This window comes from Pantherophis guttatus, chromosome 13, assembly GCF_059756535.1.
Source record: "Pantherophis guttatus breed Tessera chromosome 13, ASM5975653v1, whole genome shotgun sequence".
NCBI lineage: Eukaryota > Metazoa > Chordata > Lepidosauria > Squamata > Colubridae > Pantherophis > Pantherophis guttatus.
Window position 1 is genome coordinate 19,298,453 of NC_142075.1, and position 25,906 is coordinate 19,324,358.

The 25,906-nt window shown below is 44.0% G+C and overlaps 1 protein-coding gene across 2 annotated transcripts in view; it reads left to right on the plus strand.

Moving 5' to 3' along the window:
- Positions 1 to 1,136: 1,136 nt before the first annotated feature.
- The window catches only part of TIPE3 (TNF alpha induced protein 8 like 3), a 28,161-nt gene continuing 3,391 nt past the window's right edge, over positions 1,137 to 25,906 (plus strand). Inside the window, exon 1 of one of the 2 annotated variants that reach the window (XM_034432680.3) lies at positions 1,137 to 1,448. In XM_034432680.3, the coding sequence (XP_034288571.1) occupies positions 1,397 to 1,448 (52 nt within the window). In that variant the 5' untranslated portion in view covers positions 1,137 to 1,396. The remainder of the gene's footprint in view (positions 1,449 to 25,906) is intronic. The other variant, XM_034432681.3, reaches the window with a different exon arrangement.

Consider the following 25,906-nt stretch of genomic DNA (forward strand, 5'->3'; position numbering starts at 1 on the left):
ACTGGATTGCAGCATACCTTAAAAAAAAAAAAGGAATGGAGCTTTGATTGTATGGCTGGGGCCACCATCTTAGAATAGAATAGAATAGAATAGAATAGAATAGAATAGAATAGAATAGAATAGAATAGAATAGAATAGAATAGAATAGAATAGAATAGAATAGAATAGAATAGAATAACCGAGTTGGAAGGGACCTTGGAGATTTTCTAGTCCAAATCCCTGCTCAGGCAGGAAACTCTACACAAATTTGAATCCCACCACTGAAGTACACCCTTCACGACCAGCCTTGGAATCTATGGGTGGAGGTCAGCCTGCCCCACTGATGCCACTACAGCCCCATCTGGAAAGCAAAAAAATTAGATTTCTCTGTAGGTGGGGACCAAAAAACGATCCATCCCTCTCACAGCATTAGATGCAAAGGCAGCCAGCGGGGTTTATTTTGAAAAAGACACACTCCAACTTGCCTCGCTAGTAGGCTGCGATCAAACGATACGCTAAATAAACCAAGATTGCAATTTGGCTCAACCTGTGTGTGGGAATACAACCTGTATACTGCAGGAGTCAAAAAGAGGGCTGTGAAAATATTTACAGACCCTTCGCATCCTGGACATAAACTGTTTCAGCTCCTACCCTCAAAACGACGCTATAGAGCACTGCACACCAGAACAACTGGACACAAGAACAGTTTTTTTCCAAACTCCATCACTCTGTTAAAGAAATAATTCCCTCAACACTGTCAAACTAGTTATTAAGTTTGCATTACTATTAATCTTCTCATCGTTCCTATCACCCATCTCCTCCCACTTATGACTGTAACTTTATTGCTTGAATCCTTACGATTCATATTGATCTTGATTGTTTCCTAGGATGATTCGATTGCTTATTTGTACCCTAGGACTGTCATTAAGTGTTGTACCTTATGATTCTTGACGTTTTATGTACACCGAGAGCACATGCACCAAAGACAAATTCCTTGTGTGTCCAATCACACTTGGCCAATAAAGAATTCTATTCAATTCTATTCTAGAAGAGGAGGAAGGGTAGTTCCAAAAACACGCCGTTCCTTCTCAGGTGCCCCTCCCACTTTGTGAGTGTGCCCCCCCCCACGGCAGCCAGCACCGCCCACCTGCCTTTTGGCTCCGCCCGAGCCGGCGACAGGCGCTTTTTGGGAGAAGAGGAGCAGCTGGACCGGTCGTCGTGGCTGCTGCTGCTGCTGCTGCCTGCGCTGGAAGCGACCCGGTGCGTGGCTGGATCTTGTTCTCCTCGCTCTCTCGGGACTCCGCGGTCCTGCAAGCGGCAGGGCGGCGCGGAGGGCTTGGAGCTCCTGCCAAGGGGCTGCGCTGCCAGCTCCCACTCGGTGCCCTGCACCGGAGGCTTCCCCCCCCCCCTACACGCCATGGACTCGGATTCCGGGGAGCTGAGCGACGGGGACCTGGTCTCCGCCGTGGGTAAGGCAGCCGTGGGCTTTCCGATGGGGGCGAGAAGGGGGCCACGATGGAAAAGACGCGGGTGGGAATCGGGCTGGCTCGGGAGAAAAACCCCCCTCTTCTTCTGGCTTCACGCCGCTTTGGTTCCGATCCAGCTGCGCGAATGGGCTGTAATCCAGACGGAAAATACTTTGCACATGCTCAGAGACTTATTGTTGGACGGGTCTGCCTGAGCGCTCCTAGGGAGATTGGGTCCTGCAGGTAACAGGCTTGGGGTGGGTGAGTTGGGGGGAGGGGGTTAGTGAGAGTCGATCTCTTTCCCCGCCGCCTGTAAGCGCTGCTTCCTCGGAAGAAAAAGACGTTGGCAGGGTCGGCGAGTTCTCACGCTTTCCTAAACCATGGCTTCTCGGATCGGCCAGAGTTGGCTGCGTTCCCGGCTCTGCCAGGGCAAAACTACAGTGTGGGTATGCGCACATTGGGCGACCTCAATGTACGTGTTTTTACGCGGAGGAATGTAGTTTGCGAGTGCTGTAATCACTTGCTCTCCGAGAGAGGAGGTGCACTCTGTCTATGCTCAGAAGCATGCTAAGCAGGGGGTTGGACTAGAAGACCTCCAAGATCCCTTCCTGCTATGCTATGCTATGCTACGCTACTCTATTCTACTCTACTCTACTCTACCCTGTTCTATTCTACTCTACTCTACTCTACTCTACTCTACTCTACTCTACTCTACTCTACTCTGTACTATTCTATTCTATTCTATTCTATTCTATTCTATTCTATTCTACTCTACTCTACTCTACTCTACTCTACTCTACTCTACTCTACTCTACCCTACCCTACCCTACCCTACCCTACCCTACCCTGTTCTACTCTACTCTACTCTACTCTGTTCTATTCTATTCTATTCTATTCTATTCTATTCTATTCTATTCTATTCTATTCTATTCTATTCTATTCTATTCTATTCTATTCTATTCTATTCTACCCTACCCTACCCTTCCCTACCCTACCCTACCCTATTCTTTTCTTACTCTACTCTACTCTACTCTACCCTACCCTACCCTATTCTACCCTATTCTTTTCTTACTCTACCCTACCCTACCCTACCCTACCCTACCCTACCCTATTCTTTTCTTACTCTACTCTACTCTACTCTACCCTACCCTACCCTACCCTATTCTACCCTATTCTTTTCTTACCCTACCCTACCCTACCCTACCCTACCCTACCCTACCCTATTCTATTCTATTCTATTCTATTCTATTCTATTCTATTCTATTCTATTCTATTCTATTCTATTCTATTCTATTCTATTCTATTCTATTCTATTCTAAAGACTACTGCTTGATCGGGTTTAAAAAGTGCTTGGGGTGGAGGGCCTTGGCTGGAATTGGTGACCAAGAGGTTTCCAGAATGGTCACCTTTCGATCAGGAAGTTCATTATGCATAAAACGAATTCTAACTTTTAAAATGAATTAGATTGTCACTTGTTGGGTTTCAGCAATGATAAATGGGTACCTTGGTAGAACGTAATATTTGTAATGTGCAGTCATTGGAGTCCAGGGACCAGAATTCAAATTTCCACCTGCTATAAAACTGATGGATGGATCCTGCAGTTGTGTGCAACTCACAACTGTTGTGATCCTAGTTAAAAGTACATATATTGTGCCATGAACTCTATGGAAGAAGGTTGCAAGTTATTAATTTTTTTTTAAAGTGATGTTTTGTTGCCGTTTCCAGGTCAACACGACTAATTTAGGTATTTAGACTTCTGTACACTAGCTGTGCTATTGTGGCTTCTTTTTTAAAAAAATGGAAGGGCAGTCTGGAGTGGGTTCACATCTTGCACTAAGCCAGGCCTTGTTTAATCATGGTTTATCAAAGCACCGCAATTAGGTTCATAGCCATGTTGAGGAATTCATCGGGGCTAACTTCACACAACATGTGGAAACCATGATAGGATTTGGTTCTTGGCATGTTGTGCGATTTCAGTCCTTCCTATGTAAAAGAGTGGATCTTGTATAATAATAATAATAATTGTAACAGAGTTCGAAGGAACCTTGGAGGTCATCTAGCCCAACCCCCTGCTCACGCAGGAGACCTAGGGATTCGAACTGCCGAACTACCAAGCTTTCTGACCTAGAAGCTCAGCGTCTTAGCCACTGAGCCACCTAGCCAGGCTGTTATGATCAGATGTCAACTGGATCTATATAGTTTGAAAAGGGTTTAACTGCCTCCTTGATGAGGATTGACCTCCGATTGAGAGAAAATGAGGGAAGCCAAAGACCAGTGAGATTGAAAACTCATGATTGAAAGGATGTTTGCATGCTCATCACAAGATCTGTGCACATCCTACAAATCGGAGTAGTGTTTGTTGAGGTTGGCAACTTTAAGATGTGTTGGACTTTAGCTGCCAGAATTCCCCAGCCAACATGGATTGCATCATGTCATGTTTCTTTCCAGGCTGTCTGGATCTTGGACAAGTTGAAGAAGGTCTTCAGTTGGTCCCAATCCAGAACCAAACCCCTTTTAAGTGTGGCTTGTTTTAGCCATGGTTTATCGACACATCCTATGAAGCCATTTTGGGAATCTGTGACCTCCACCTTTTAAGGCAAGGTGCCACATGGCAAACCTAAACTTGGCTTCTCACCAGGGCTACACCAAGATCCCCAGTCTCTTCACTTTTTAAATAGATTTGCCTTGTGAAGTGTCTACTCCACAAGCTTTACATGAGCCTCTCTCTTCTCCCAGTCCTGTGCTGGAAAAAAAAATACAATTCCTTTGTTTTTATTCTCTGATCTGGTGGAAGAAAACTTTCCCTGAAGCAAATTTCTCCAGGAAGATGGTATTTGAGGTTGAACTGCACCTGGGGCTGGTTTTTGAAGCCTCTGAAAAGCATGAATTCTCAGATTTGGGCACTTGAGCGTTGGGTCAAAGCTACATAAACCAGCTGTTTTCCCTGGATGGAAACCAGATAAGGTTTCCAAATGAGACCGGATGGGCAAGAGGCGATTCCTGTAAAAGGATTAAGTGAGTCACACTTAGCCCATCCAGTAACAAAAGTTGGGTGTGTATGGACCAATGTGTAGGGTTTAAGAATGCATCCTTGTAGAACTACAACTACAGCCTTGGTGGTGCAGCAGACTAAAGCACTGTTAAGTAGCACCAGCTGCCTGCAATTACTGCAAGTTCAAATCTCACCAGGCTCAAGGTTGACTCAGCCTTCCATCCTTTCGAGGTAGGTAAAATGAGAACCGGGTTTGTGGGGGCAATAAGCTGGCTTTGTATAAAAAAAAGAACACCGCTTGGGGCTGGGGGGGGGGAAAGCCCTAATAAGCAGGTATATACAAAAGTATGAAGGCTATTGCTTAACACATTGTAAGCCGCCCTGAGTCTCCGGAGAAGCGCGGCATATAAATCGAACCAATAAATAAATAAATAAATATATCTGTGCTTGGAGATTATCTTAACTTTCAGCTGATCTCGACTGAATTGGAAACTGAGTGTTAACAGAACAACAGAATAACAGAGTTAAAAGGAACCTTGGAGGTCTTCTAGTCCAATCTCCTGCTCAAAGAGAAAACCCTATACCATTTCATTCAGTTTTGGTTGCCACGATGTAAAAAAGATGTGGAGACTCTAGAAAGAGTGCAGAGAAGAGCAACAAAGAGGATTAAGGGACTGGAGGCTAAAACATATGAAGAACGGTTGCAGGAACTGGGTATGTCTAGTTTAATGAAAAGAAGGACTAGGGGAGACATGATAGCAGTCTTCCAATATCTCAAGGGCTGCCACAAAGAAGAGGGAGTCAAGCTATGCTCCAAAGCACCTGAGGGCAGGACAAGAAGCAATGGGTGGAAACTAATCAAGGAGAGAAGCAATTTAGAACTAAGGAGAAATTTCCTGACAGTTAGAACAATTAACCAGTGGAACAACTTGCCTCCAGAAGTTGTGAATGCTCCAACACTGGAAGTTTTTAAGAAGATGTTGGATAACCATTTGTCTGAAGTGGTGTAGGGTTTCCTGCCTAAGCAGAGGGTTGGACTAGAAGACCTCCAAGGTCCCTTCCAACTCTGTTATTCTATTCTATTCTATTTCAAACAAATGGCTGTCCAATCTCTTCTTATAAACCTCCAGGGTTGGAGCACCCATAACTTCTGGAAGCAAGTCCATTCCACAGATTGTTTTCACAGTCAGAAAATGTCTTCTTCTTCTTCTTCCAGGTTGCTTCTCTCCTTGATTAGTTTCCATCCATTGCTTGGTGTCCTGTCCAATTGCTTGAGGTTTGCAAGTTTTCATCAAATCCTGATATTAATCTAAGAGTTTTTATGAACTGTGGTTTTACTGTTTGCCTTCCTCTGGGAAAGGAACATAAATATAAAATAGATCATTGTCTGTCTCTCTCTCTCCTGCCACTATCGCAGGAACAGTATCTCTCAAACTTGGCAACTTTAAAATATGTGGACTTAAAACACTCAGAATTGAACTGAATCTGTTTCAAGTTAGAAAGATAGAGTTAGTTCGCCCTGTGTCATAAAGCCAAAACTTTTTCTTGCATATCTCTCGTTCGTATCAGCAGGGCTCAGAGGAGCAAATTAAAGACTAATATTTATAATAAGGGATGAGTCCTGAGTAAATTGTTTAAAAAATCTGTTTCTATTTTGGTTACAGGGTTTACATTCACATTACATGTGAATTCTGGAAAAAGCTGTTGTAAGAGGTCTGGCCTCGATACAACACATTTATATTTATATAAATATATTTATATAAACACATTTATATTCTCAATGTTACACACTTTTTACCAATGTAATCACTAGGATTTGATACTGGTCTTCTCTAGATGGTTTTTGCTATGAAGGCAAGTTATTTTTTTTAAAAAAGAAAAGTTTAAAGACACAAATGGTAATGAAAAATGGCAGCTGACAATAAAATGTTAACTTTCTTTTTTTTCATTAAACAGTTTTTTTAAGCAAACAAAAACAGATATTTACATCTTCTTCTTTTCAACAACTTTGCATCACTAATCCATATTTATACATTTCTCTTTCTTAATGTATCTTTTATACACAAATTTCTAATATATCATATAAATACCATTATAATATATTCTATTATTCTAATTATTCTATTTACATTTGACATATACATGTACCTAATTTCCTTTCCACAATTTTTATTTCTTCCCATTTCTTTCTATATTTCTCCACCTAATTTAACCATTATTATTTTTTCCCCTTTCCTCCAACCATTTATACCATTTCTCCCAGACTAAATAATATTCTGTTTCATCTTTTTCTTGTATCTCCTTCGTGAGCTTATCCATTTCCGCACACTCCATAATTTTTCTAATCACATTAGTATGCAGTGAAAAGGATATTTGTTAAAAAAACTTATTAGCAAGGAACTGAGGAACGTTAAAATATCATTTTTTTTTTACTACTGGTTCTGTGGCTATGGCTTGGTGGGCATGGCATGGCTTGGTGGGCGTGGCTTGGTGGGTGTGGCAGGGGAAGGATACTGTAAAATCTCCATTCTCTCCCCACTCCAGGAGAAGGATATTGCAAAATCCCCATTTCCTCCCCACTCCAGGGGAAGGATACTGCAAAATCCCCATTTCCTCCCAATCAGCTGGAGCTCAGGAGGCAGAGAATAGATGGGGGCGGGGCCAGTCAGAGGTGGTATTTACCGGTTCTCCAAACTACTCAAAATTTCCACTACCGGTTCTCCAGAACTGGTCAGAACCTGCTGAAACCCACCTCTGATGTAGTAGATACATAGTAGAAAGGACTATAACCGTGTTCATCTACTTTTTTGATAGTAGTGTATGGGCTTTTCAGGCTATAAATACAGACTTGAAAACTTCTTGATATATGCTTTCAATACCCAGAATTTCCTGGGCAGTATGGACGTTGCTAGGAATCCTGAGGAAAAAGTGTCAGATCCAGAGGAAACCCAGGAGGAGAAAGTTATCATACCTCGAGATGGAGAAGGCATCCTTCTATTTAAGGTTTCAGAACGTAGAAGAGCAAAAGGAGGAGGACTTAGGAGAAATCATGACTGAGATACTCTCAGAAGTGACCCAGAGGGACAAGGAAGAGATACGAAGCGGAATAGATGAAATCTATAGAGTTCACACGAACTACGTCCAGAGAAATAAGTTACCAAAAGAAATACACATTAGATTTACAAAAGAATCTATAAAAGAAGAGATCTACAGGAAGATGAGAGAGGATACAACTATGTATAGGGGAAAAGAAATTTTAACCCTCAAACAGATACCAAAAAGGACAAGGGACCAAAGAAGGAACTACAATTTTTTAACGGCACAGTTGAATAAATTTAAAATAAAATTCCGCTGGCTAATACCGGAGGGTCTACTAATCTCCTGGGAAGACAAAAAATATAGAATTGATAACTTAGAAAAAGCACAGGACTTTTTTGACCAACACTTCGTACTGGAGGAGGAGCAGGAGAGCAGAGAAGAAGAGGAACTTAAGAGGCAAGAGGAACAGCGGACAGAGAAAGAAGAAAGAGATCAAGAAGAGGGGAGGCTTATGACTGTTTTTCAGTTATGACCTTTTCAGTATCCCTATGATCATGTGATCAAAATTCAGAGGTTTGGCAACTGATTCATACTTATGACCGTTGCTATGTCCCAAAATCACGTGATCCCCTTTTGCGAGCTTCTGACAAGCAAAGTCAACAGGGAAGCCAGATTCATTTAACAACCGGGTTACTCACTTATCAACTGTGGTGATTCACTTAACAACTGAGGCAAGAAAAATCGTAAAAGGGGGCAAAATTCACTTAAGAAATGTCTCGCTTAACAACAGAAATTTTGGGCTCAATTGTGGTCATACGTCAAGGACTACCTGTATTGTGGTTGTTAACTTGTGGGCTATCTGTATAGGACACTTACAGTAGATGAAAGTGTCTTTCCTGATTTTTCCAGTTTCCTTCAAACTGGAATAGTGCTGATGGATTGCTTGGCCACAGTTGATTTTTAGTGACCACATAGATACATTTTCTCCATGATGAACTGACTTGGTCCTTCAACTTTTCCAATGATGTAACTCATCCGCATGGTCCCATCTATCTTGTTGCTGGTCATCCCCTTCTTCTTCTTCTTCTTCTTCTTCCTCTTCCTCTTCCTCTTCTTCTTCTTCCTCTTCTTCTTCTTCCTCCTCCTCCTCCTTCTCTTTCTCCTCCTCCTTCTCCTTCTTCCCCTTCACCTTCTCCTTCTCCTCCTTCTTATTCTTCTTCCTTCCATCTTTGCCAGCATTAGGCCTTTCTCTAGAGAGAAGCTAAGTGTTCCCGAAGTAGTGTCTAATTTGAGCCTAATTCTTTGAGCCTTGAATGAGGATGTTGGGTTGACTTGTTCGGTGATCTACTGGTTTGTGTTCTTGGCTGTCGATGATATTCTCGGAAGTCTTCTCCAGCATCAAAGTTCAAAGGCATAAAAATGGGGTAGTGGTAATGAAGGAAAAAGCCAAGTAGCAGATGTTCTGAGATAGGAACTGGGGGATGAAATTGCTCTGTGACTGTTAATTAGTACCCAAAGAGACACTTCCTTTCAAGAGGTTTAAAATGTGAATGGGGGGGGGGGAGAACCGAGGATAGGAAAGAACAGTGGGTGGAAAACTTAAGCTGAGAAGAACATGTCTGTTCAAAGATGATGGAGAAGATCTAGGAGTACTGAAATAACAGAATTACAGAGTTGGAAGGGGACTTGGAGGACTTCTAGTCCAGCGGTCATCAACTGGTGGTCCATGAACCACTGATGGTCCGCGAGAAAATTTTGGTGGTCTGCAGAAAAATTATTTGCATTTTTTATGTTGCACTAAATCAGGGGTCCTCAAACTACGGCCCCTGGGACGGATACGTGCAATGAACGTTTGTGTTGCTGCAGAGTCTCCCCCTTCGAAGTCTTTTTGTGTGGGTTGGAGGGGGGCAGAAATTCCAACTTGGGGTCTGCTTGGGGCCTCCTGGTGGTGGGTCTTTGGGCGAAGGCTGGAGGGAAGAGCTGCTGGTGGTGAAGAGCCGGAGGGACTCATTCCAGTGGGACTGCATCATGGCCTGGAACTGGCTGACCATCTCAGCCTGCTGAGCCTCCAGGTGCCGGTATCCGGCCTTGCACTCCTGCAGGTCTTCCCTCTGCTTGGAAAGCCTATGCTCCTAGTCCTCAGTGAGGTGCTTCTACTGAGCCTCCTTTTCGGTCAGATCCAATTTGAACTGAGCTGTTTTGCCAGCTCTTTCTTGCGGTGGCTGCTTAGCTCCAACAACTGCTTCCTTTTGGGGCCCCAAGGAGCCTGGATGGGCAGGTGAGGAGGGGCTCGGAGTGGAGTGGAGGGGCGAGTAGAGGCCGGCGAGGCGCCCCTCGACATGGCTGACATCGATTTGGGCACACCCACTCAGTCACATGACCACCTAGCCACGCCCACCCAGCTGGTCATTAGGCAGATCATATTAGTGGTCCCAGGGTTTTAAAATTATGCATTTAGTCGTCCCTGAGGGCCGAAAGGTTGGTGACCCCTGCTCTAGAGAATGAGTTGGCGCACAAACTAATAAATTAATAAATAAAAAATCATTATAAGGACCAAACTAAATGTCAGAAAAGGATACCTAGTTTTCGAGTTCTCTGCAACTTTTTCCTGAATGAGGTGTTGTGAAATTGAAGGGAATGGGGTAAATGACACTTAAGTGTTTCAGCTGTAAATATTGGGTCTTATCAGAGTTGAGTTCTACCCATCCATTTTCCAAGACAAAAAATAATAGGAACACCCTTCCATTCCGAGAACGCAGAAGCAGCAAAAGCTGTGCTCAGTCTGCGCTCAAGCAATGCATTTATTAGACTTCGTAAGGATTTTCAAAATATGCTGAGCTTGGTTAATTTCAACTTGGGTTTGTTTTCTGTGTGGTTTGAGCTCCTTCCTTTGCTCCATGGAAGGGCTGATGATGGACAGATGGGAGCCGTGGTGGCACAATGGTTAGAATGCAGTAAGTAAAGGTAAAGGTTCCCCTTGCACATATGTGCTAGTCGTTCCTGACTCTAGGGGGCAGTGCTCATCTCCGTTTCAAAGCCTAAGAGCCAGCGCTGTCCGAAGACGTCTCCGTGGTCATGTGGCCGGCATGACTAAATGCCAAAGGCGCATGGAACGCAGTTACCTTCCCACCAAAGGTGGTCCCTATTTTTCTACTTGCATTTTTTACCTGTTTTCGAACTGCTAGGCTGGCAGAAGCTGGGACAAGTCACGGGAGCTCACCCCATTACGCGGCACTAGGGATTCGAACCACTGAACTGCCGACTTTTCGATCGACAGGCTCAGGTCTTAGCCACTGAGCCACCGCATCCCTCAGCTTACAAAATACAGGCCTGAAATCTGAAATGAGCTCTTCCTTTGGCTGCATGTGTGAGGCCTGCCAGGGGAAAAAGGGTGGCAAGAGATCCAGAAGCATTCTCAGAGTTTCCACAAAATCGGTTACTCTGAATGTTAAGAGTTGGCGCAGGAGAGAAATTGCATTTAATTAACTCTCGGTTCTATTGCAACCAGGGATTTGGGAGGGGGGGGTGGCTGGCAACGGCTTTTCCTTTGATGGAATGCTGTCCCCCCCTCTTTTTTGGAGGGGTGTACAACTTCAGCCCAGTGGAGGTTAAACATGTGACTGCTTGGCAGCTGGCCGTCCAAACGGAGTTTGCACCCAGCTGTGGAGTTGTCTAAATCAGTTTGCGGCGTCCATGAAATTCCTTTTGCTGCCAGCTGAAGCCTCCGAAACCGTTTCCGTGTTTTCTTTTAACTCTTGACATGAAAAAGTGGATGATCGTTAAATTATACCCATGGACATCTTCTCCAGATTAGTGGAAGGAAGATAAATATTGCCAGGAAGCGCCCGTCCTGCATTTCAACATTATTTATGAGGCGGGGGGGCTATGACTGGAGAAGTCAGAGTATAATTTATTTGCCTGGTGTCTTATATCTTTTATGATCTAATTTGCAACATCGAGCCATCATTTTTCCATAAACACTTTTGGTCATACTTTATGATCTGCCTTCCGTGAAAGCTTCAAACGTCCAAAACAGCAGTATTTCCTCTAGCAATTGGAACAGGTTTTTAATGGGTTTGAACTGAAATTGCCTCGTTCTGTGATTCAGGTTGCAATTTGCAAAACTGAGTAGAAAAAAAATGCTGCATAAAGGGTTTTTTTTTGGGGGGGGGGGGTTGCATTTAAAATGCGGGAGGGAGAGAGAGACGGGAGCTACAACTCAAACCAAGCAGGATCTCAAACCTGGGGTGGGGGATGGAAACATTTTCATTTTATTCTCTTTGGTTTAAATTCTGGTAAAATTAAATGAAATTAGTTATCATGGATATGACTCCTCTGTGTTCAAATGGATTGACTTGCGTGCCTTATTTAAGAGAGACCATGCACAGTGGCTCAGCAGTTATAAAGACCCTGAGCTTGTCAGCTGACAACCTGGGTTCGAGACCCGAGCTCCGCGCAATGGAGTGAGTTCCCATTCCTGCCTCAGCTCCTGCCAACCTAGTAGTTCGAAAGCATGCACCCCTGGATGCATGTGTTATTTGACGCACACACTTGTGTAAGAGGCCTACAGGGACCAGAATTGCACCTAGAGAGCAGTGATAATAAGAAAAGTGGTGAGCTGTGGAACTCATGAGTACAAGATGAAGCAACAGCTTCAGCTAATGCAGAGCTGAAACCTAATTCTTGATGCTTGCTACTACTACTTGTGACTAATTGTGATGTAGGAAGTTAGCACCCACTCCTCTCCTAGAAGAATGAAATATTTTAGGAAATATTGAAAGGGGCAGAATATTATGTTTCCCTGGATGAGAGTTGGAGAAACATGTTTTAAAGACAAAGCAGCTTTCTGCCTCCCCCCACTTTTGTCAATGGACCATCATCTGCAACACAATAGGATCCAACTAGCAACAGAAACTCACCACATGGCACCTGGGGAGATTACATCAGCCAGCAAGGCTAGCTAAGACCCCCACCCCCTGGGAGTCTGACAACCAATCAGGATACTCCTCCTGTGCCCCAGGGAGTTCAAAGCTTAGAGAGGGCCTAAAACCAATGCATGCTCAGCATCTCAAACCTTTTTTTCTGTTCAGGAACTCAAACCATGTGATCCTGTCCACCGTTAAACCATCTTTCCACGCGGTCTCCATGTTTCCAGTGTCTTTTTCCCTACTTGGAGCTGATGGATATTTCTTCCAACAGTGACAAAGAAACATTATTTCCACCCAGCATTGCAGGCAGAATATCTGCATTTTCTCCTTCTGTCGCCAGATATCCTAAAACCTTTTTTTTTTTTTTTTAAATGCCGGTATCTGTTTCCACCAAGCCAGCTTGCCATCACGGTGGCTGGCGAGATGGCGTTTTCATGTTAGCTGGAAGGAGGTGTAATTTAAAGCGGTTCTGGATGATTGCTGCATGCTTCATAATAGAGACCAGAAAGAAACCTCGGTTGCTGTGGAAAGCAGTTTTGTTCTCTGGGGTTTTTTCCCCCCTTTCCTTTCCTTTTTCTTCTGCTTCTTTTGTGTGCCGGAGGAGACCTATGAGTCAGCCAAGTGGTAAAGAGAGAGCCGAAAATGGAGGCCTTTAAGAAAAAGATTTTGCATGTTACAGTGGATCAAACAATTTGGTAAACGATGTGGGCAGCATAAGAGCTGTACATAACCCTCTGCAGAGACTCACTCGTGGGTCTTTTCGGACCCGAAAGTAGGGGTGGGTTTCAAAAATCTTAGCAAGGGGTTCTTTGCCTGGTTGCTGAGTGGGCGTGGCCATGGTGGGCGTGGCCTAGTCAGCCACCATGGTTTTTGCCCTCCCCTGGCTCCAGAGGCTTTCCTTGAGCCTCTGGGAAGGCAAAAACAGCCTCCCCAGGCTCCAGAGGCCCTCTGGGCCAGTTTCTGCCCTTCCCGAACTTCCGGTAGTCCCATTTTTTGCCTTTCCCAAGCCTCCGTGCACGCCCTGCACTTACTGCATCCAAAACGGGCCGCGTGGGGACTCCTGGGAGGGGCGGGGTGGGGTGGGAGATGCCAGCCAGGAGTGGGATTTGTGGGTTCTCCGAACAGCACAGAAACTTAGCTAGAGGTTCTCCCAAAACCCTGCGAACCCCCAGCAGCCCACTCCTGCCCGAAAGGATTAAGAGTTTGCTGAAAGGTTGTGATCTGCAGTTGAAAGACTCACAAGCATCTCAAGGACTTGCCCTCTCGGTAGGCCAGGGTTAGTATTAAATTAAAATACTATCCAGGAGCCTGGATAGCTCAGCAGACTAATGCATTGTAATTTAACTCCAGCTGTCTGCAATTAGTAAGTTCGAATCTCTCCAAGGCTCAAGGTTGACTCAGCCTTCCATCCTTTCTAAGGTAGGTGAAATGAGGACCCAGTTTGTGGGGGCAATAAGCTGACTTTGTATAAATATACAAAAGTATGAAGACTATTGCTTAACGCATTGTAAGCCGCCCTGAGTCTCCGGAGAAGGGCGGCATATAAATCGATTTTTTTTAAAAAAAAACCTCTGTAACGGGATCCAGCTGCATCACCGTGCATTTAATGAATGTTGGCACCAAAGCCTTGACTCTCCAGATGTTAGATGACTACAGCTAAATTTGAATCAGATGTTCTTGGGGGGGGGGGTTGGGTAAAATAACATTCAGATTTGGCCAACTATATAGCCAACTATAACTAGGAATGCGGTGGCTCAGTGTCTAAGACTCTGAGCTTGTCGATCGAACAGTCGGCAGTTCAGCAGTTCGAATCCCTAGTGCCGCGTAACAGGTTGAGCTCCCGTGACTTGTCCCAGCTTCTGCCAATTTAGCAGTTGGAAAGCACGTAAAAAATGCAAGTAGAAAAATAGGGACCACCTTTGGTGGGGAGGGAACAGCATTCCATGCGCCTTTGGCGTTGAGTCATGCCGGCCACATGACCACGGAGACGTCTTCAGACAGCGCTGGCTCTTCAGCTTTGAAACGGAGATGAGCACCGCCCCTTAGAGCCGGGAATGACTAGCACATATGTGCAAGGGGAATCTTTACCTTAGCCAACTATACGTCTTATGGACGAGTTCTTTATGTACACTGAAAATGAGTGCAGAGAGTGAGTGTGTGTGTCTGCTAAATTGTTTTAATCTCAGTTGTTGTCTTCTACTGCCAATTGTCACCAAGATAATTACATAGCTGTTTTCATGACTTGCAATATGGTCACATAGCAAGGGGAATGTTAAAAAGTCGTATTAAGGAATTCCGGTTTCCCTTTTGAACAATGAAGCTGAATGAGTAACGGGTTTCCATCCGTTGATTTGCCTCTGATTCAGACTGTTTTAGGGTTGTTGGGGTTTTTTTTGTTTTTGGTTTTTTTTTGGCAGCCTTTTTAGGCTTTGGATGGGAAGAGAAGCCATCTTTCAAAATCTCAACTTTTTGGAAAAGAAGGTGGCAAGAAGCCACTATATTTATCATAATGTGAGTGTAAATTCCATAATGAAAACAAGAGCAGATGTTAAACAATGTAGTCATGATTTGTCTGCATAGTAAATGTAAGTATTTGATTTGCTGTTTATCAAGTTGAGCCTGGCTGATATGAACAATAGATATGCAGGAAAAGTGATGTTTTATGGCATTGGGCAAACTCTACATTTCTAACTTCTCTCTTGACTCAGCCACACAATATTTAAAAGCTCTTTGGGGTTACAAGTGGAGATAAAAATGAGATACAGGTTGATTTACACACCCCTGATCCGATTCGTAAGCCTTTATAGTACAATTGTTAAATGGAGGAAGGAAAAGGCGAAAGATTTACACGATCTGAAGAGAAACCAGAGTAGGAAAGGAAAGGAAAGAAAACAGAGCAAAGGTCACAGAATCACAGTTCTTTGGCTTCGTGTATTGTGTGAATCAAAAACCTAAGATATGACATTCACCAGCATAGAACTTGAAAACGCATTAGCACTGATCCATAATGCAACGTTTTGGACATCTAGCTTGCAATGTTATGGAACAATGTTTCACAACCTCGGCGACTTTTAATAAGTGTGGACTTCAACTCCCAAAATGTGTCTGGATTCACTCCATCACTGTGCTGGAAAGCTGGGCCTGTTGGATTTCTGCCTGCCGAGCAGCTCTTACAAGGCAGTGCCAGCTATGAAGTAGCTATGTGGCAAGCTGGCAAGCTGTTGCCAAGAACAACCAAACTTTATTGTAACAAGGAGATCATCTTTTTTTTTTCTTTTTCTTTTTAACGGTCCTTATTAGCAGTCCAGGAAAAAGTTTAGAGCTTGTTTGTATTCTTTCCAGGGTAATCTTGGATTGCTTCTGATGTTACTGGGGAGCAGTAGGGGAAGACGATAGTTTAAAAAAAAATACCCAGATATAAGATGGGTTTAATAATTCAAGAAAAATACTGGGTCACGGCTATCATTTACACAGCAAGCATGGAGTAGACGCTACCCTGATTGCAACTGACATTGTCCGCTTGCCAGATTTTATGAATGGAAGGACGGGCATGAATGAACCCTGGAAGAGCTGATTCTGTCTTCAGTTGCCAATTTTCTGTGCAACACTTTCACAGCAACCCCCCCCCTTTCCCCCCTACTTGTTGGCCTCCCCTACAAACTGCCAATCTGGAAACCTTGGCTGAAAGGTAGGAAACCTTCATCGGCAAATCTAATCAGAAACCATTTATGGAAGAAGGACCATTGGCAAATAAATACCCGTATTGGAGAATGGTGAAGCACTAAATCTCAATAGCTTGCTTTCATCGAAAGAGAATGGGCCCCGCTGGAAAATGGGTAAAACTCAACTTCCAAAACAGCAGCGTAAGAATAACTCCTGGAACTAAACAAATATTGAGTTGTGTTAACTGGTCCTGCTTCCTTTTGGGTCTCCTGTCCATGATAGAGTCTGTATAGGATCAGGATATGATATAAATAGCATTGATAAAATAAATAGGTTGTTATCCAGGTTTATTCTGTGCAACTTCAGACAGCAGATCAGTGGTGGGTTTTACTACTGGTTCTGTGGGTGTGGCTTGGTGGGTGTGGCAGGGGAAGGTTACTGCAAAATCCCCATTTCCTCCCGATCAGCTGGGACTCGGGAGGCAGAGAATAGATGGGGGCAGGGCCAGTCAGAAGTTTTACTCCCGGTTCTGGTGGGTGTGGGTTGGTGGGTGTGGCATGGCTTGGTGGGCGTGGCAGGGGAAAGATATTGTAAAATCTCCATTCCCACCCTACCCCAGGGGAAGGATACTGCAAAATACCCCACTCCAGGGGAAGGATACTGTGAAATCCCCATTCCCTCCCTACTCCTGGGGGAAGGATATTGCAAAATCTCCATTCCCACCCCACTCTGGGACCAGCCAGAGATGGTATTTGCCAGTTCTCCGAACTACTCAAAATTTCCGCTACTGGTTCTCCAGAACCTGCTGGATTCCAATCCAGGGGAAGGATACTGCAAAATCCCCATTTCCTCCCAATCATCTGGGACTCAGGAGGCAGAGAATAGATGGGGGTGGGGCCAGTCAGAATTTTTACTACGGGTTCTCCGAACAACTCAAAATTTTCGCTACCGGTTCTCCAGAACTGGTCAGAACCTGCTGAAACCCACCTCTGCAGCAGATGTACTGTTCTCACAACAATAGCCCTGTGAGGTAGGTTGAATGGAGAGAAGGGAGGTGGCCGAAAGAGACATAGCCAGCTTTCATGACTAAAGCAGGATTAGAACTCATAGTCTCCTGGTTTCTAGTCCAGCACCTTAGCCCTTATAGCAAACTGGCTCAGAGAACATAGAATCATAGTCTAGTCCAACCCCCTGCCCATGGCAGGAGATCTAGATACCAGTCTCGTCTCATGTTTTTCATCTTGTCTTTGTATCTGGGATGCTATATTGTGTGTGTGTGAAAGTGTGAATGTGTATGAATGTGTATCGGCGGGGGCAACCACTGGAACTTCTGAAACTGTTTGTAAATAGCTTTTGGGGAGGGGTCCGGCATAACTTCAGACTCTCTCTAAGCAATCAGTCATAAATTGAGGGTTACGTATATGCTGCTTCTTCCTCTCATTATTCCCCAAACGTTCCTGAAATAGCTTCGTCAAAGTTAGATATTGGCTCAAAACTATTGAGTAAGCTTCCACAACTGAAGTGGATTTGAAGCTGGGTCTCACTAGCATTGATCTAATGCTGTCATTGTCATTAGAACATTGCCAGGGTTCCCATTAAATTTAGGTGCTCTAGAGGAACAACTGCAGCTGTTGACAAAAGTAGGATTGCCAACATGATTGCCAACGTCCGATGACGGATATGGCACAAGAAGAAGAAGAAGAAGAAGAAGAGGAACAACTCAAATTGGGATGGAAACATGACTTGTGGATTCTATTTGTTGGCTTCTCTGCTAAAAGTTAATCTGTGCCCATAAAAAGCGGCAATTTTACCATCTGGAAGTCTGAAAATTCAACCCTCTGATTTATTAATTGGCGGAACTTGGCCTAAACGAGTTTCTGAAGTGGTGTCTAGAGGGGAATGTAAGCATTTTTTGAGATCCACATCACTTTCCCAAATATTTTTTTTGAAATAGTTTATCCAACAACATATCAAGCATGCCCAAAGTTTCATCCCTAGGGTTGGATCCGTTGTGATGAATGGCCCCTTGTTGTTCCCCTTTAAAACGAAAGGGTCACAAATATAGTTTCCATGCCTTAAAAAGCAAAAGCTCTTAGGGGAAGAAATGCCATGAATTCTCAATTGAGACCACTTGAGATGGTTGAGATTCGCGAGGAACAGGTGGGTCAGAATTGGCCTTGCGAGCAACAGGCTTTATCGAAGAGAAGACTGCAATGAACAGAAACAATATTTGGAGTCAGACTATATTTTTAGGAAGATCGGCGAGGAGATATTTGGGTTCTTCAGGACACTTCATCCATTTGGATGAAGGATGGAGAGAACACAAAGTCCTGAAGCTTTTGTGTCTTGGATTTAGCAAAAATGTGTGAATCCATCTTATCGTGGCTTAATGTCCATAAACCAGAACAACAGTGTCTTGAAAAAACTAGGTTAAAATATGTTGGATTTGTGTGATGGGTGAATCCCACAAGTCAAACCTCATGTAGGGCAGTGTTAGAAAGGAATCTGCAGACCGATGCTATCGACTTTTGTATTCATTTGATTTTTGTTGTTGTTGTTCAGTCACTAAATTGTGTTTGGTTCTCCGCAACCCCATGGACTATAGCACGTCAGGCCCCTCTGTCCTCCACTGTCTCCCAGGGTATGGGACACTGTCTCCCAAACTCATGTTCATTGTGTTGATGGCAATATCTAACCATCTTATGCTCTGCTATCCCCTTCTCTTATTGCCTCCTATATTTCCCAATTCATTTAATAGGACTTCACTATGAACTAGTAGCAACTGTGAGACGGATCTTGGAGTCCTAGTGGACAATCACTTGAATATGAGCCAGCAATGTGTTGCGGCTGCCAAAAAGCCAATGCAATCCTTGTTGTTGTTGTTAGTTGCGAAGTCATTTCCAACCCATCGTGACCCCATGGACAACATTCCTCCAGGCCTTCCTGTCCTCTACCATCCTCTGGAATCCATTTAAGCTCATGCCTACTGCTTCAATGACTCCATCCAGCCCCCTCGTTCTCTGCCATCCCCTTCTTCTTTTGCCCTCAATCTTTCCCAGCATTAGGCTCTTCCCCAGTGAGTCCTTCCTTCTCATTAGGTGGCCAAAGTATTTGAGTTTCATCTTCAGGATTTGGCCTTCTAAAGAGCAGTCAGGGTTGATCTCCTCTAGGACTGACCGGTTGGATTGCCTTGCAGTCCAAGGGACTCACAGGAGTCTTCTCCAGCACCAGAGTTCAAAGGCCTCCATTCTTTGGCGCTCAGTCTTCCTTATGGTCCAACTTTCAGAGCCATACATTGCAACTGGGAAAACCATTTCCTTGACTAAACACACTTGTTGCAAGGGGGATTTCTCTGCTTTTTAGTATGCTGTCTAGATGCAATCCTAGGCTGCATTAATAGAGGGATAGAATCAAGATCACATGAAGTGTTAATACCACTTTACAATGCCTTGGTAAGAACACACTTGGAATATTGCAGTTTTGGTTGCCACAATATAAAAAAAGATTTTATAGACTCTAGAAAGAGTGTAGAGAAGAGCAACAAAGATAATTAGGGGACTGAAGTCTAAAACATAACAAAGAGCAGTTGCAGGAACTGAGTATGTCTAGTGTCAACGTTCTGAGTAATGCACCCATTGAAAAGGAGAACTAGAGGTGACACGATAGCAGTGTTCCAATATCTCAGGGGCTGCCCCAAAGAAGAGGGAGTCAAGCTATTCTCCAAAGCACCTGAGGGCAGGACAAGAAGCGATAGGTGGAAACTAATCAAGGAGAGAAGCAACCTAGAACTAAGGAGAAATTTACTGACAGTTAGAAGATTTAATCAGTGGAACATTTTCCCTCCAGAAATTGTGGGTGCTCCAACACTGGAGGTTTTTTAGAAGAGATTGGACAACCCTTTGTCAGAAAGGAGCCTTGGTAGTACAGTGGTTTAATGCACCCTGTTATTAACACAGCTGCCTGCAATTTCTGCAGGTTCGAATCTTACCAGGCTCAAGGTTGACTCAGCCTTCCATCCTTTCTAAGGTAGGTTAAATGAGGACCCAGTTTGTGGGGGCAATAAGCTGACTTTGTATAAATATACAAAAGGATGAAGGCTATTGCTTAACGCACTGTAAGCCACCCTGAGTCTCCGGAGAAGGGCGGCATATAAATCAAAAAATTTTTTTTTAAAAAATGGTGTAAGATTTCTCCTTGAGTAGGGAATTGGACTAGAAAACCTCCAAGGTCCCTTCCAACTCTGTTATTCTTGGCTATTCATACGGAAGTGGTTTGCCAATGGTTTCTTCTGAAACTTCCTAGTCTTCAGTCTTGTGTGTAAATATCCACAGCTTCCAGCCTTAATTGGCTTAGCTTGGTAGATGTTTGACAAGTTTAGGCGTTGCAATTAGAATTGCTGGAGACAAAGAATTACACAGCAGATCAGACTTTAGATTTTAGCATTATGAGTGAACAATGCTCATGGCGCATCCCCATTTCTATTCAGATCTATTTCCATCCCTAAGTAACAAACACGGGGCTATTTTTAAACAATAGTCAAAAGAGAAATATAAAGCATTAAACTCAGGCTGACTAACAATCCATACCATGCCTTGAATGTCGATGAGAGAATTAGGGGGGGCATGGCTGATGACTGCTTTCTTATTCAAAATTAGTCCCAACAACATTAATCAGCTTTCGTTCCAATTAAACATGAGTTTACAATTATTGCTCTGATGAGTTTCCAGCAACAGGCTTAAGCCGCTGGGGTTGGATTTGGCCTTCCAGTGTTCTGAGTGAATACAAACATTTTGGTTTGTTAAACCATGATTTTAAAAATCTCTCTTAGCATGATTCTGAACCTAGTTTTCTAAGCGAACAAACCATGATTCTGGATCCAGTTTTCTAAAACTTAGCAAACCTTTTGAACCCAGATGTCTATGGAGATTCTCAGTCATCCAGGTCATGGTTGTCCCAAAGGTGCTTTTTCAAGAGGCAACTGGACTTTCTGGTTTTTCTTTGAAGACCTTTCGCTTCTCATCCAAGAAGCTTCTTCAACTCTGGTCCAAAGGGCATAGCTAAATGTCTATGGAGATTCTCAGTCATCCAGGTCATGTTCCAAAGCTGCTTTTTCAAGAGGCGACTGGACTTTCTGGTTTTTCTTTGAAGACGTTTCACTTCTCATCCTAGAAGCTACCAGACCTGAAGAAGCTTCTTGGATGAGAAGCGAAACGTCTTCAAAGAAAAACCAGAAAGTCCAGTTGCCTCTTGGAAAAAAAAGCACCTTTGGGACAACCTTGGACCCAGAGTTGTAGACTGTATTTCATACTTGCTGTACCCCCGAGAGCTTTTATGTGGTGTTTAATCCAGGGGTCTTCAAACTTGGCAGCTTTAAGACTTGTGGACTTCAACTCCCAGAATTCTCCGGCCAGCATAGGGGTTGGTTGCCATGATGTAAAAAAGATGTGGAGACACTAGAAAGAGTGCAGAGAAGAGCAACCAAGATGATTAGGGGAACTAGAGGCTAAAACATATGAAGAACGGTTGCAGGAACTGGGTATATTTAGTTTAATGAAAAGAACGACTAGGGGAGACAGGATAGCAGTGTTCCAATATCTCAGGGGCTGCCCCAAAGAAGAGGGAGTCAAGCTATTCTCCAAAGCACCTGAGGGCAGGACAAGAAGCAAAGGGGGAAAACTAATCAAGGAGAGAAGCAACTTAGAACTAAGGAGAAATTTCCTGACAGTTAGAACAATGAATCAGTGGAACAACTTGCCTCCAGAAGTTATAAATGCTCCAACACTGGAAGTTTTTAAGATGTTGGATAATCACTTGTCTGAAGTGGTGTAGGGTTTCCTGCCTAAGCAGGAGGTTGGACTAGAAGACCTCCAAGGTCCCTTCCAACTCTGTTATTCTATTCTATTCTACTGCAGTTCTTAAGTGAGTCATCTGGTTGTTAAGCGAATCTGGCTTCCCCCCATTGCCTTGACTTGTCAGAGGCCAGCGGAGAAGGTTGCAAATGGCCATCACATGACCCTGGGACACGGCAATCGTTGTTAACTACATGCCAGATGCCAGGTCCCCCAATTTTTTAATCATATGCCCATCGGGATGCTGCAACGGTTGTAGGTTTAACGATCTTTATTAATTCAGCCACCGCCTTGAATAGAGAAGGTTCAAGCTTTACTTTCCTTGCCTCTTGGAACAGATTGGTTTTGTGCATTGTGTATTTGCATGCCTGTAGTGCCTGTGTTGTACAGGAACCATATTTACATGCAAATAACATAGCTGAGCTACCCACGTATGGTGGGGGGGGAAACCCTGTAACACTGTGTACATTTTATTCGGCCATCTGGAGATAAAATATTTTAGGAATCTCACAGATGCTCACATAGTCTGCATTTATGATATGGGAAGGGCGAAGGAAATATTTTAGGAAGGTTCCATTTAAAGAACATTTCGTGTCCTTTCTATAATTATAGTCTCAGTGCTTGTATCGATAATAGCCCTGAATCTCTTCTGCTCTTTCTGATCCATGGATCTGAAGTTCACACAGATGCAGAGTTGAAATATATTGCTCCCCCCCACACACAAGTGGTCATGTTAAAAAAAAAAAAAGCTTTAACTTGGTTACTCAATAATGTTCTGGCTTTGCACAATACATTAAAATATTAAATATTATCAAATAAGCCGGGTGTACCCACCGGGATAATTCAACCCTAGGAAAAAGTTCTGATGAATGTTAAAACGAAGCATGCTTAATATATTGTATAAACCCAGGTGGTAGGTGGCATCTGATCTATGTTGTGGTCCGCCAGCAGCCTGAGGAGCTGGCAGCAGAGTCGGACAGTGAGGAGGCTGGGGAGGAACATGGGCCAGTCCTGGAGTCTGGGGAAGGCCCAAGGGCTCTGCGTCGGAGGCAGAGAAAGGGCCATCTGGGAGGTACGTGCTGCCTCCGGAGCCTCCAGAGTCGGACCTCAGCGAGGCAGGGGAAAAGGAGGAGCCGGTTCCCAGTGCGCGCATGTGCAGAGCTGCCAGAAGGCAAGAACAGTTCAAACAAAAGGGACGACTCGGGAGTAGGGCTTGGAGATGATTGGCCCCTCCCATAAGACTTAAAAGAGGCGCAAAGGCACGTGGGCCTTTGCAGGAAGCAACCTTGTTAATTCTGTGCGTTTTAAAGTCTGAAGCTCTGTTTGATTCTGGACTCCATGTGACTTTGCTAAGTAGGTGGCAGCGTGTCAAGGGAAATAAAGGTGGGTGATTATCAGCCTTATCCCGAAGGACTGTTTAGAACTATTTGGGACTCCTCTGTGAATGAACAGACTCCACAGCTGTTAAAATAAAACAGGTTTTTGAGACTACTCGTGTGTTTTACTGACTCAGGAGGCCTGTTGTGGCTCTGTTACCTGAGCCTGTGTTATCGGAGGGAGAAGGCTCCGAACATGAAGGAGAGGAGTTGGCCAGGCCTCCCTCTCCAGGACCCTCCTCTCTGGCAATGCCTCAGGTGTCTCCTGAAGGAGAAGAGATTGGTCAGGAGCCAGGTATCTCCTCGCAGTCGGACAGTGACGGAGATAAGTCTTGGCTGGATCCACACCAGCGTCGGAGAGACAGGCGCGCGCAGCAGAAGAGGAGGCGTGCCAGAGATTAGGCTGAGTCACTGGACCACACCCCACAGGGGATAAAAGGGGGTGAGGTGGCCATTCAGACTCTGTGACGGACAAAACAAACTACTAGCGAGTCACATTGTATCTTTGAAACAACGTTATCTGCCTTGGATTTAATACGGACTGGACTTGACAATTCTTGAACTGTGTGTATCTTGTTTGGGTTTATCTGTCAGAGGAACACCCTCTCCCTCTGAGTAAAGTTCTTGGCAAGCAGCTACTGGGTTGCTGCCAAGCCTCTTATCGAAAGAATTTGTTGTCTGCCAGTTTTATTTAACCCCTGGCTATCTGTTTGTGTGCATGTGTGAGATGGGGACAGAACAAGGCCTAGGTCAGAACAATCTAGCTATAGGTGAGCAAATCCAGTCTTTAGGTAATTAAAACAGCTGAAATTATAAGGCAGGTAACATCACCAGAGGTAGTGATGTTACCTAGTCAGGCAGTGATATGTTTGCAAGCCAACAACCAAGCTGAAGAGAGCATCAAGGAGCCCACAGTTCAACCCTGAGCTACACATATTCTCTTCTACTGAAATCTGAAAATTCACCTAGAACTGGAACATAAGACATCTCTTTACTTGGTACCACCAACCAGGACCTGCCTTATAATTTCACCTCCTCCGTTTTAGGGGAGGGGGGAAGGTGCGTCTTATACTCCGAAAAATACGGTAGTTTTGCAGATGCACGACAAACACAGCTCATCGCAAATGCGTTTGGAGCACCAGATCATCAGGTGCCAACAACACTGAAAGACGCAAACGATTCTAAGGCACCTCAAATGAAGAGCGTTAGAGGATGCTGTTAAGTATATATGCTTTGAATTTTAAGCCCCCCCCCCACTTTGTGGCTTTTGGTATTTTTCCCCAACAGGAAAATGGGACTCCCTGCCACTGAACACAAAGCAACAGTGTCTCCCAGTGACCAAAACGGGCACATCTTCGAAGCAACTTGGGTAGAGCAAAGAATCTGACAGCTTTCACTGGCTTTGCTTAGCCAATTCTCACCGCCTACTATTTGTCCTGCTTTTCTAAAAAAAAATAAAGGGGCGGGGACACACCATATGGCTTCAAAAGCCTCTATACGCTTCCCCCTCAATTCTACACAAAGTTAGTCAAGTACCACCAGTCGGGTTTGCAATTCTGCCCATATACGGATTATTGGTGGCTTCTGATTGCCATGGAAAAGAGAGAGAGAGAGAGAGAGAGAGAGAGAGAGAGAGAGAGACTAAGCAGTGAAGGTTTAAAAAAAAATAGCTCGGTTGCAATCGGTCGCTTTTTTGCTGTCATTGGCTATTCTCAAATGATAAGGTACTGTATGTGTGCCTTCTAATATGCATATGAGAAATGGCCGAAAGGCATGCCACTTTCGCACTTGCTTTCTGTCCATCCACATTTGTAGAAGAGGAGGCAGAGCTGGGGGGGGTGGAGTTAAGTGCGTCATCAGTTTAGAGTTCTTGTATTGCCCACGAACAGTCGAAGTCCAACCTCTTTTGAATTCCATTGACCCTTATCTGGTGCCAATTTAGCTGTGAAATTCAGTTGACTAAATTCTTGTGTGCAGGCTTGAACATTAAATCTATATTATGAGATTATCTTTTTATCTGATTGAATATGAAAAATGTTGAAATGAATATTTGGTATTATTTGGTAGCTGAATAGCAACTTATGTACCGCTTTACAATGCTTTACAGCCCTATCTAAGCAGTTTACAGAGTCAGCCTGTTGCCCCCAACAATCTGGGTCCTCATTTTACCCACCTTGGAAGGATGGAAGGCTGAGTCAACCTTGAGCCTGATGAATAGAATAAATGTTTTAGAATAGAGTAACAGAGTTGGAAGGGACCTTGGAGGTCTTCTAGTCCAACCCCCTGCTTAGGCAAGAACCCTTCACCACTTCAGAGAAATGGTTATCTAATTTCTTCTTAAAAACTTCCAGTGTTGGAGCATGGAACTTCTAGAGGCAAGTTGTTCCACTGATTAATTCTAATTTGAACTGCCAAATTGCAGGCAGCCGGCAGTCAGCAAAAATAGCCTGCAATACTGCACTCTAACCATTGCGCCACTGCTGCTCATAGCTTTCTTCTCCTAGGTTATTAACAAGAGTGAAATAAAGGTGACAGCGCTTACGTTAAATTATGAGATATATTACAAATGACTTGCAATTAATTCTCTCTTTCTCTTGTTGCCGTGTTGTGTTCT